The sequence below is a fragment of the Neolamprologus multifasciatus genome, chromosome 16, assembly GCF_963576455.1.
Source record: "Neolamprologus multifasciatus chromosome 16, fNeoMul1.2, whole genome shotgun sequence".
NCBI classification, from domain to species: Eukaryota; Metazoa; Chordata; class Actinopteri; order Cichliformes; family Cichlidae; genus Neolamprologus; species Neolamprologus multifasciatus.
In genome coordinates, this window is record NC_140454.1 from 10,530,545 (window position 1) to 10,543,176 (window position 12,632).

At 41.1% G+C, this 12,632-nt stretch overlaps 1 protein-coding gene across 1 annotated transcript; it reads left to right on the plus strand.

Moving 5' to 3' along the window:
• The first annotated feature begins 1,061 nt into the window (after positions 1–1,061).
• LOC146500311 (coenzyme Q-binding protein COQ10 homolog B, mitochondrial-like) lies at positions 1,062–12,398 on the plus strand. Its single transcript, XM_085136140.1, has 5 exons — positions 1,062–1,240; positions 6,220–6,375; positions 7,604–7,796; positions 9,075–9,176; positions 9,342–12,398. The coding sequence occupies exons 1-5, from the start codon at positions 1,143–1,145 to the stop codon at positions 9,507–9,509; spliced, it is 717 nt and encodes a 238-aa protein (XP_084992266.1). The 5' UTR covers positions 1,062–1,142; the 3' UTR covers positions 9,510–12,398.
• Positions 12,399–12,632: the final 234 nt, after the last annotated feature.

Below are 12,632 nucleotides of genomic sequence, written 5' to 3' on the forward strand. Positions count from 1 at the left end.
AAAAGCTATATAGAGCAGTCCATCTACTACAGACAATACTTGTGGAGCTAATTGTGAAGCTTTTTCCTTTTCACAGAAAATGAAATTTCAGGACCCAGCTGTGCATTTTGGTTATTAGAAAAGGAAGCTACATGACAGAAGGATGAGGAATATAGCTGTGGGGAAAGTGACTGATTAGATTTAAAACAGTTGAGTTTTACCTGGTGACTCAGCAGAAAGATGCCAGAAGATGCATGTCCTTGCAGGAAAAACTTGTACCACCAGCTGTGAGGTACTTGACACACAAGGCAAAGTTTGGATAATAATGATGCCGTCAAAGTGTCCACAAACAACCCTGACTGGGGAGAAATGTTTATACAATTGACAGTTTCTGTGTTTAACCTGAAACCACACTGAACTTTTTTTTTAAACTTTCATGAACTTTACTAAAGTGCATGTTATAACATATATTTTGGATAAGAACACCAGTGCCGATAAGCATATATTATTTCCTTCAATATTTATTCATATATATAATAATAAATAATGTAGCTTACATGTTAGTAAAACAAACATAATGTATTACGATAAGCAAAGAAATTTTCATAATTTACCCCTGAATTGATGTATATGTAAACAGCTCCCCTTTCATTTTTAAAAAGATTTAAAAAATAAAAATAAAAAAGCACACAGACAGAAACCTGTTCACTTTCACTTTCAATGTCTTCCTTACTGCAAATAATTGAAAAATATTTCTTTCACTTTGTTATTCAAAAATAGTAGAAACTGTATTCTAACAAATTTGCCCAACAGAGCAGGAATGAATGACAACAAAGAAGGTGTAGTGTAGCCGACAGGTCAATACGTTGAACTATTGATAGTTTTGATATGCAAAGACAAACAGGTTTCACCCGGTTTTCTCGGCCGGTAGTGCAACCCGAGCCAACAACTCGTGACTCTATGCGCGTGCGAGCTCTGACCTGACCTGAATACGTAGGCGTGACAAACGGCGGGACCGCCCAATAAAAAACATTCGGTGGCAACAGGTCGTCCAATGGCAAGCGAGTTAGGCCAGTTGAGGGTCGGGCCAAACTGCGCGTTGAGCTCCCTGTGAACTGGTTGATAGCGAGGGAGTGAACAAAGCCGTTAAAGAAGAAGAGAAGATGGCGAGATGCGGTCGGAACTTGAGGAAAGTAGCTGAGTGCATAAAACAGTTACCGTCCACAGCCAACCGGGATATCCAGAACAGAAGCAACGTTAGGTAAAGTGTTTGACTTTTTCAAGTTGTTGCCTGAAACGAGACGGCGTAAAATATGAAGACATAGCTCTAAAACGAGCATTTATACCAAAGTTAAACTTCTGGTACGGGGTAGCTAAACACTGCGGCGCTGTACGATTCACGGCCCTATTTGACTCAAGAATCTCGTTGGATTCGTTAACTACATCTCTGTAGATGGTAGAAAGTAGTGAAATGAGGGTCGAGTAAAAGCAGTATTGGTCTACCTTATAGCAAATGTAGTACAGCCACGACGTTGCAGTGATAAGCCGCATAGTACATTACATAATAATTTATATTCACTGAAACATTAAATTGTCGCTCTTTCACTTTCACGCATAGAAAAGTAAAGCTGATTTCAGTTTCTTTTACTGGTCTATATGCATTCTCATGTGGGGAGCAACAGTCTTAGCGTAAACTTACAAAAATGCGCGATAATTTATGTATTGATTATAAACCAGGCTCATTAATTATTACTATGTCTGCGTAGTGGGTTTTTTTCTTTTACGTCCCACCACTGCTGATAGCACAGCCAAGTTGAAGACATGGAAACCTTTAACTTTACATACTTAAATCCCCACCATAAAAATTTAGAAGCATCGTAACGATTAGCATCGATTATCTGTGATTTGCAAAACAGTGTAGTAAAAACGACATGCAGGTACAGTCTGAAAATATTCCTAAAATCGTTAAGTCCCATTTGGTAAATGAAACCATCACCAGAACCTGTAGCAGCTTTTCACCAATTATTGTCTCACATGGGATGCATATATTATATTAAGTTTACTGTTTGTCAGTCATTATCTGTTTATACAACAGCCGTATTGTCACTAAGCAGACAGTGTTTCAGATGATTAGTCTAGGTTCTTTTTTCTATTTCAGCTAGTTATCTTATATTGGTCTTAGTCCAGTCCCCAATCCATATCTCAGCCATTTTATCTCCCACCCCCCTCCTTTAAGTCGTCTTTCTTCTGCTTGAACTGCGGGTGGGTGGGGTTTCTGTGCTCACTGCCAGAGCTGTGTGCCTGAGATGACCATAGTCAGGCTGTCTGAAATTCTAAGTTTAGAGCAGTCTGAAGTCTTAGGTTTTTGGTCACACAGTGTACTTATACATACACCGACCTCATTATTTGAAAATTTGGTCATTTTTAGTCTGAGCATCTGCTACTGTATATGGCCTATATATTTACTCATCACAAGGTAACATTACTTGTTACCTTAGCCTAAACAAGAGCACATTATCTGCTCCCTTAAAATTAAACAAGATAATGCTTTTATCTACATTTTCCTAAAGAAGTGTTAAACAAATCCAAAGTGTGCTACTTTAATTAGTTTCTCAGTGTATTTGTATACTTCCATGAACTCATTGTCCAGCTCGTCTGTTGTTTGGGTTTAATTCTGCTTTCCACCTTTGTGGAGTTTAAGGTGTCTCATTCACCTTTTGCTCTGGGCCATTCTCCGCCTGTACCCAGGATACATTTAGAGGTCAGGTGTATCATATTTCAGGTAGTAAAACAGGAGTGAATAGGCTCCTGTTTAAGGGCAGTGGGTACATTGGAATTTCATGCAGTGTGGGGTGAGTTACTATGGGAATGGAAAACCTGATTCATTTGGGAACAGGTTACAAAACTCCATACCTGTGGGAATTGTATTCCTCTAAGCTCCTTGAATGCTTATAATTGCTGGCATATTTTTCTGACAGTTGTGAGTCAGTCTTGTTGCACACCTGTGCCACAAACAGGCCTTTATGCTTCTTATTTCACAGCCTGTTGAGACTCGGTTTATTGATTCTTAAAACCTGTGTAGAATCATTGGTGTTCTTGGTATTAGGAAAGTCCTATCACTTTAAGCTGATAACAGCAGATTGCTGTCACATATTTAACTTGTTATATTGTCACACCAAAAAGTTTGATAAAGCATTAAATTTATTGTAATTATCGATGTGTTATTTAATTGCTTCCCGTCATGCTGTGGCAGGGGTACTCTGGAACACAGAGCTACAGCCAGCCGCAATGGACCAAAAAACCCCTCTTAGACACACTCCTAAGGAGTGGCCAATGAAAATGCCCCTACAGGCTGCTTATGCCTGAGTAACAGGATCTCTAGTTAAGTTGCTGTGGTGAAGGGTATGAGCCAGTTTAAGTTGTCCCATTCATGGTGTCATGGGAGAGCTGGGGCAGGCTTTTCACCTGATCCAACCTTCTCTGAAGCTACTGCTACATGTTGCCTTGAGGAAGGATTACATACTTGATTAATTGTAGAGTTGATTAAAGTAGAAAATATATGTGGATTGTGGTTGTCCACAGTCCACATATATTTTACTTATATTGATATAACATAAATATAAGCTAATCATCACATTGTAGAAGCTGGAAACAAATGGTGATGTGATGTTAAGAGCTTTATAGCGTACAAGTAATCAATCACCGAACAATGTAGGGCAATTATAGGGTACATAGCATTTTTTTTCCTTTATTTTCCATCTTATGTATCTATCTTAAATATAGTCATTAATTTACAGGCGCTCGCTCTTAACAAAAAAGAGACTACTATTTATGAGGGTGTAACCAATCATAAGAAAAGAGCTACACTAAACCAACTCAGCTAAAAGGCTTGTGTGAGACAGAGGATGAACTACATGTGTAACTGTACCTGTGAAAGATGTACAGGGATAATTGTGATCTACTGAGTTGTTTAAGAACAAAAAATTGAAGCTGAAAATGTAGGTCCACTTTAAGTATGAACTAATTATCATATTTTTTTCTTATCACCATTTAGCAACCCTTTTTGTTTTTCGTCAGTTAACATCATGAATTGTTTCACAGATATTTATGACAAGTTGGAACAAGTCGAGCCTTTCAGTCAGTGAGGTGTAAAACAGTCTTAACAGTCTAAGAAAACAGCCTGGAAAAAAAATGTTGAGAAATGAGAAAAGGGGGGGAAGTGTATGTAAAGACTTAACTGATTTTACTAGTTAATGATTTTTTTGTGTGATCAGCTGCCTAGAACTGCTAATCATGTTTAATTTACTGCAAAAAACAAACCAAAAAAAAACCCCACAGAAAAATCAAACAAAGAAATTTTTTAGGTCTCAAAAGAGACTTTAAAGATCACTCATTCAAATAGTTGTAGACGAGTGAGAAAATATTCTAATCTAAGATCTTGATTATTGTAAGATGCAGACACAGAGACCTGGAGATCGAATGGCTGAGAAGTCATTCCTGTTCTATCTCTTTAAAGTCTGCTTGCCGTCTCCCACCTGGGTCACATGGATAGTTGGTCACGAAGGTGTCTGCACAGACCCTCCCCCTCACTGTCTGATGATGAAATTAGTTTTAATTGTGTTTCAATCGAAAATTGCTGGCTGCACTTTATTAGCCGATAATTAAATGTTGGCTAATTAAGTGTAGCCAACACTTAATTATCTCAACCAAACCAGTCCTTCAAGGGTTTTAGAAACTTGAATATCAACTGTAATTTTCTTGTGTTCACTATATGTCAAGATGTTTGTAAAATAGATGGACATAAGGCCATAGGCAGTGGAGTTTTCCTCCCCCAGAATTCATGGAATTCCTCTTATATACAGTTAACCCATTGTCTGGCCCCTCGGGCCAAACAGTAAGCACAGTTCCTGTAGTCAGCTCTGGTCAGAGCTGCACAGCGATCAAGGTGTCCAAAGCTTAAAGTAAAATCAGTGTCCTTGAACTTGTTACGTTACTGCCATCTGTATTTGAGTGACAAATGCTTGGCAGGCACGGCGAGTTTCCTCTCTCCAGAATAATGGCTGGGGCTGGTCTATGTTTACAGGTACTGCAGGATAATTAGCTGGTTATATGCTGGTATAGCTCAGGACTTCCTGTCCCGCTTAGCTTGATTATGAAAAATATTACAGCTGTGCACCCTGAGGACAAAACACATTCAAGAGTGGAGGCACAAACATTTAAACGGCTTTTCAACTGACTCCTTCCTGTGACCCAGACAGTTCCTGTCAGAGATCTATTTATGCTGAAGCCTCCAGGAACAGAAACTCCAGGATGCGAGTTCCACCTGGAAGCTTTCTTTGTATTGCAGACAGTGTGATAGTTATATACTACCTTCCGTGTTTAAATTAGCTCTCTTTCAACTAGAACCTTGGACACTGCACGTGTCAGTCAACTGGCCATCATGAGAATGGAACCACCGAGTCCCTGCAGACTTTATCCCCTGACAGTTGAGTTCTTTAAACAGAATGGCTGTTTCCTGGGTGTTGACAGAAAAAGAGAATTTGGGGTGTTTTATAAAACTCAGAGGCTACTCGCTGTCATTAAGCAGCTTTCTGTGGCCTCAGATTGTTTGGGTAAAAACTAGACCTTTTTGGATGAGAAACAGCAGTTTTTTGAGTAGCTGGCAGAATGTTGATCCAGAAAGGAGTTAAAAACATTCTTGATGTCATAACAGCAGCTACTGGAACGTTTTCACAGTACAAAATGGAGAGAAGGAAACAGTTGTCTCTCAGTCTGGCTTTTTAGGCCAGAAGGGGAATTAAAGAAAAGTTTTTCTTAATGTTTCTGGGTGCCTAACATTCTTTATCGTTTTACGAGGGAGGCCACAGTCTGGTGCAGGAGCATGACATGTGCTTCACTGTATGCTTTAGCCTGAGCAAGAGTAAAGATGAAGAAGAACCCACAGTGAGAGGCATGAGCTGTGGGTACTTAACAGTCCAGTATTTCCCACTGCAGGCAGCACAGACCAAACACAGTCACACCCTGTTTGTTGTGTTAAAAGGAATTTAAAGAATAATGAAATGTCAATGTTGTGTCAAAACTTGCTTGTGCTGGCCATTCTCTGATCTCTGCTGTTAGACTGGGGTCAAATCACACAAACTTTCCAAACTGAGAACAACAGATCGATGCGCCCTGGTCTCCTCTGCTTTCTGAGAGCTTATTGCGTTGTTGGTGACTTGTTGTTTTTTGTTTGGTCATCAGATACCTTTCATCATGCGGGATCCTGATGATGCGTGCGCACCCACTGCTGAGTGCAGCCGTGCCAGGGCGCCCCATCACACTGCCTTCACGCAGCTTCTTCAACCTCGCAGATTCCTTCTCCAAGAGGAAGGAGTACTCAGAGAGACGCATCATTGGGTGAGTCTGGATCCACTTACAGTGTTTTTGTCATTTTTATTTTTAAATTAATTTATTTTTTGCCTCAAGACACGTTTGGACAGGATTTTTATCTGAGGAGGAGACAGTGTCTGCGGGCAAAAACTTGTATTTTGTATAGAAACATTTTTTTCAGCTCTCTCCTGCGAGTGTTTTTTTTCCCCAGCTTGTATTTAACCACTTAAAGTCCTTAAAATATATATTTAGCTCCTGTTTGTGTTTGTTTGACTGAAATACTCTGACCCTCCTGAAAACTTAAAAATAGTTTCACAGGCAGCTTTTGAAAAAGGATGGAAAAACTTATTCATCCATCAGAATGGCTCCAAGCTTTCTAATTCCTCTCATAACTGACATAGATTTTTGGCGGTAGCACATTGTTAAACAATGACGTCATGATTTGTAGAATGCCTGAGTCACGCGCGAGCCCTTTGACTTCTATTTCTATCCTGTGCTCTGACTCATAGATAAAAAAACAGCTGAAAAACAGGTTTACACACACACAGCAAAATGATCAGAAATCAGTAATGGCACTGATAAAGAACTGGACCTATGAGCACAATCAATAATGCCACCAACAAAGAGAAAATCTTAATCAATATCCATAATTACTTCTCAGTGTCTTTCTGTGATATCTAATCAGACTTTGAGCTTTTATGTCCATTGCAGAAGAGATGAAATGTAACCAAACCACACGGCTACAAGGGCTGAAATTGAAGCTCCAAAATATGATATAATGCACCAATGTCAGTGATCTCCAGTATTGGCAACATGCGGTGCGTTCAGCTGCTCTGAAATGCCCTATGTACCAGTGAGTGTTTGGAGTCTGGTCTCTGTATCTGTACCCTACGTGTGTGTGTGACGCACTAAATGTCCTCCTGTGCTCCTCAGAGAGGTCATACTCACTAAATCTGCTTGTATAAATAGACATGGGCACTGGCAGCTATTTTCCCTCAGCTGGACGTCTGGAATTATGTAACACAGTGTCTGTACGTGTCTGTCATTCAACACCTCCAACTTTTGTTTTGTGTGCTTTACTGCTCTTCTTTTGCCCTTATTCCAACATCCCTTACTGACCTATTTGAGCCTTTTCTGGGTCGACGCTGTTGTATTGTGGTTGGTGTCTTGTCACACAGTTGCTGACCTTCATCTCCTTGGTGACGTGCAGCCTTGCGTTAACATATTCGCTCTCTCTGTTTCCGTGTCCCTGCAGGTATTCCATGCAGGAGATCTATGAAGTGGTGGCTGAGGTGGAAAACTACCGCCTCTTTGTTCCCTGGTGCAAGAAGTCTGAGGTGGTCTTCAAGAGATCCGGCTTCTGCAAGGCCAAATTAACCGTGGGCTTCCCCCCTGTAGTGGAGAACTACACCTCCCTCGTCACTACAGTACGCCCTCACCTGGTCAAGGTAAGATACTGCTTCAAGCTCATGGTTAAAAAACACTGTTGATGTTAGTACTGTGACATTATTAGGAAAACACAGAGTAGGTAAAGGAAAACACTCAATCTAAAAGAAACAGACTAAAATGGTAAGAATGAAAAATTCATTTAGATCGACGTCACAGATTAAGCTGGTGTGCTGGGGAGACACTCTTGGTGCCTATTCAGCTCGACTCTACTAGGTTACCGTCGTTTTCCATTGCAGTGGAGTACCACCTAATGTACACATTAGGATGATGGTTGATCTATTGCTTTTTGTCAGACTTGGGGACCACTGTGTTGCTTTGTTTTTTTGCAGCTGTTGGGTTTTAAAAATGGTGGTATTGATTTTTGTGAAAGAAGTGCTCTAATGATTCAGACGCCATTGACTGGCCAATGCGTGGCACACAGTCTGTCGTTGTCACATTTTTGGATTGCCTCAGATTGCTTGAAAGCCTGACCAAGTTGTTACTTAAACTACCCTGTACCAGGTACTGCCACCTAATGGAGAATCCTAAAATCCCTGTCGTGTCGAGCCAAGTGGGTACTAGTGGAAAAGGGCTGTCTGTGTTAAGTTCCAATTAACGTCTTCCTGCAACGTTGTATATTTTCCTCTCGTTCATTATTTATCCCTGTTGTCGTTACACAACATGTGATGGAAAGTTGGCCACACAAGAAGGGGGTGTAAAAAGCTGGCTGTCACAGAGACGTGAAGGCTGGCACAAATAGCTGAATAACAATTGAAAAAAGAGGAGACAATACCTGCCCCTGTCTCACCTCAGCAAAGCTGAACAAACAAAGGCTGAGGTGGGTGTGAATATCATTAGAAGATAACACTCAGACAGCACCTCTCTGAGGTGTGAAAGGTGCGAGAGACATTTGCAACACTATCTGCTCTTTTCAGCGAGGCAGGGTTATCAGCCTTAAATTCAATGTCTGTAAAATGTAAATAGAACAGCCTGCACTGCTTGGTGAACTATCACACTGACTGAAAATCATTCAGGCTGGAGTGAGAAGCACTCCACACTTTTTGGGTGTGAGAGTGTAAACTGTTAATATCACCCTAGTCAAAACAGGCCGTCTTTGAAGCTGGGATTAGGTGCAAAGTTCAGCTGGAAATTCTTTTTCCTTTGTTTGGCTGCTCAGAGGGTGTTTGCAGTGTTTTCTGAGGCTGTAAAGTCACAGTTGTTGCTCTAAGCAATTCACAAATGCAATGTCTCTCCTGTTGCTGATTGACCGCAGAAAACGTGTACATGTTGCTTTTCAGGCATCGTGCTCGGAGGGTAAACTGTTCAACCACTTGGAGACGATGTGGCGTTTCAGCCCTGGCCTCCCTGGGTACCCCCGGACCTGCACTGTGGATTTTGCTGTAAGTACAAACAGCTTGTTGCAGGGCAACATACTGGAAAATGTCCACTATGTGAGAATGTGCTCTGTGATCATGTGTTGGCTTATCTTGGCATGTCTGGATCAGTTTCATACAGTCACAAAGTTAGAGACTCAGCTGCTAACTTTACCGTCTCCTCCTCCTCAGATCTCCTTTGAATTTCGCTCCCTCATCCACTCTCAGCTCGCTCACGTGTTCTTCGATCAGGTGGTGAAGCAGATGGTTTCTGCGTTCGAGCGGCGTGCCTCCAGTGTTTACGGAGCCGAGACGCCCATCCCGCGCGAGCTCATGTTCCACGAGGTCCACCACACGTAGCGACAACCTCCCTCTGCTGCACAAACACGGACCCACAAACAACAACGTCAAAGAGCCCGAAGAGAGACTATTTGTGTTCCAACTGAAAGTGCCTTTCTCACAACAATGAAACCATTTCCTGTGTCAGATTTTAAAGCTGGTGTGGATCCTCCAGCTGATTTTCACCTTGGTGCTAATGCAGGTTCCTGTATCAGACCTTGATCTGGTGGTGAATCTGAGCCCGCAGGTCAAATGGAGGCCCCACGGTGCGTCAGGCCAGTGCGTCATCACTTCTGTACACATTAGCTATAGGGATGCAGGCACACAACTGAAAACGGAGACAAAGCAATGATGAGCTGCAACATACAGAGTTTATTCAGATATTTTAGATATTTACTTTTGCACACAGATTCTCTAACATTACATTTACCTGCACCTAACAGTCTAAGACATGAAGATATTCAGTTTCACACATGACACAGGAAAGCAAAGAGTTCAGCTGGAGCCAGACAATGACTGAAATTATTCCGGAAGCTGCTGAATAATTTAAACCTTTTTTTTTTTTTTTTTAAGTAAGCTGTGTTTCCACCAGATGGACCAGAGTGTAGGTTAAGTTCCAGAGGAAAAGGTTTCTGCTTACACTTGTCAAAAGTACAGGAACGTCAGAGGGGAGTGTGGCGTGTGATTGGTGGCGTACTCTGGAGTACTGAATTACCACCAACTACTGGACTTTTTTTTGTGTATAGTCTAATGCTAAACCAACTGTCACCTATTTATAAATGGACTAATTTGCTGCTAATCTGTATGAAGGAACAGTTTAGTTCCTGGAACTCTGGACACTGAATGGAAAAGCAGCTTTAGAAAGAAAAAAAAAACACAGGCTCCAGCTGGTTGAGTGTGTGTTGTGTTGTGTTTTGTCAAAATGATTGTGAAACTGAAGATTTTTTTTGGTCTTGGACTGTTGGTCGCACATTTGAAGACATTGCAGTGCACTGTGTCAAAACACGCAGGGCTTTTCTCAATATTTACTGACAGAAATGAGGATTGTGAAAGCAAACATTTATTGTGGCTAGCCTAGTCTGCTGATGAGCACCACTTGAACATTTCTCACCCCGTATGGTTCTTTTAGTGCAATGGAAATGGAAAGGCAGCTTCATTTATATTCCAAACACAGAGGCAAAGAAGAGCATTAGACCAACATCACAATAAAAGCAGAAGAAATTCACTGAATGTACAGCAACGTGACATGTAAAGTATAAAATTTAAAAAATGAAATACATAAAGAAAGACGAAAAAAGGTCCCAGTGAGAGACAATACAGGATGTAGTGACGCCAAAACAAAGTGACGCAGTTTCAGGGAAGCACAAGGTTACTAATAATGCCCAAATGCCGGAAAGCTTTCCTGCCTTCCAAAATGCACTTTACTGAAGTACATAGTGTGCACACAGCTGGGACATACTGTGCCATAACATTGCACCTTGAACTCTGACCCTCTCGCTGTATCTGGCATGGGATTGTAGGTCAGAATGGCCAGAAAAGCACACACATACTCCGTACCCCCTCTGGATACTGTAGAACATCCTGGTATTTTGGCATTTATACTAAATCTTTTTTCTTTTTTTTTTGTGGCAAACTCCATAATAGTGTAGTATGAGTAATGGAAGTCAGAACCAACACCACTGAAATCCCATATCTTTGTACCAAAGGTAGAGCAGAGTCCTGCCATGTGCCCATGTTGGGGCACAGAGACTGTTATGAATCCCCTGTTTTAACAGAAATTCTGAAAACAAACCAACATGTTGTATCATGGCCAGCATATTAGACACTCGCTGGATGTCTAACTCCTGACAGACTAAGCTCCTGTGCTGCTTTATTTTCAGTGTGGGTGGACACTGGATTTCTATCATTACTTAAATGCTTTTTCAATTTCAACAGCAGTAGGTGGAGATATTTGGGCTTAAGTGTGCAATAGCAGCGGTGTGTTGTAGTCATGCCGAATGCAGCCGAGCAAGTGTGTAAAACCCACTGCTGATGTCAGGGCCCAAAGCAGCTGCTAGGCAGGAGCCAGGAGCTCATTTTATCAAACTAATGACAATTATTTTTGGTTGTAGTGTTGTTTTTTATTTAACTCCTGATTTATGCAGATTAGCTATTAGGATTTTTTAGATTTAAAGAAAAGCTTTACATTACGTGCTTAAGTGGCTCCATCTTCAGTCACAGTTCTGGTGTAGTGGACCCTGACTGACCACAACTTCTTTCAAAGTAGCTACTCTCTAAGTGAACAAGTCATACACTCATTTAAAGTGTCTCTTTTTTTGTACCAGGCTGTAAACATGTTTTTGTCTTGCTGTAAAGTTTGTTTTCAACATTTTTAACATGGAAGTCTATGAGGATTGGCTCACTTCTGGGGCCAGCCTCAAGTGGCCACTACAGGAAATGCACTGTTAGGCAATTCAGCTTTGGCTTCATTCATCATCATCATGTTATTAGCAGCCTCCATATATGGTCATAAATGTGCTTCATGTTTGACCTCTGACTGATGTCAGAGTGGTTCTCCTTCAGTGTTGACCCCTCACAGCCCAGTAAAAATAAACTAAGAGCGAGCTCTATGGAGAATGTAAAGGGGCGTAGCCCTGCACATGCTGGCTCAGTCACCCCTACTGTTGCTTTGCTTCACACTGGCACCTTTCAGTTAATTATGAATGTCAACCGCGTCCCACCAGCCAATTGGAAAAGCGAAGCTTGGACTTCTTAATAGTTTATTCAGTGGTGTCTGGTTCTGCAGGATCACGTGTTTGTGTGCATGTAAGGATTATTTAAAGGTAACTTAGTTTGTGCTGAATTAGCGGTGATATGTTTTGTAGGCAAATACAAATCAATAAAAAGGGAATTGACTGCAAGGGAATACAACTGTGCGGCAAGACTTTCTGTTGATCATGAAACAAAACCGTGAGAAAATGATACTAACCCTGATAAATGCTAACCTAAAAAAGAGAAATTGAATGTTTAAATGCAACACATTGATTCAGAGAGTGCACCGTGATCATTATTATTAGCAAACAGCTCATTGTTCAGTCAGAAATGGCTTTTACCATCACACAACCAGCATGTTACCTGTAGCGGTTTGATAAAATGGGGCTCAGA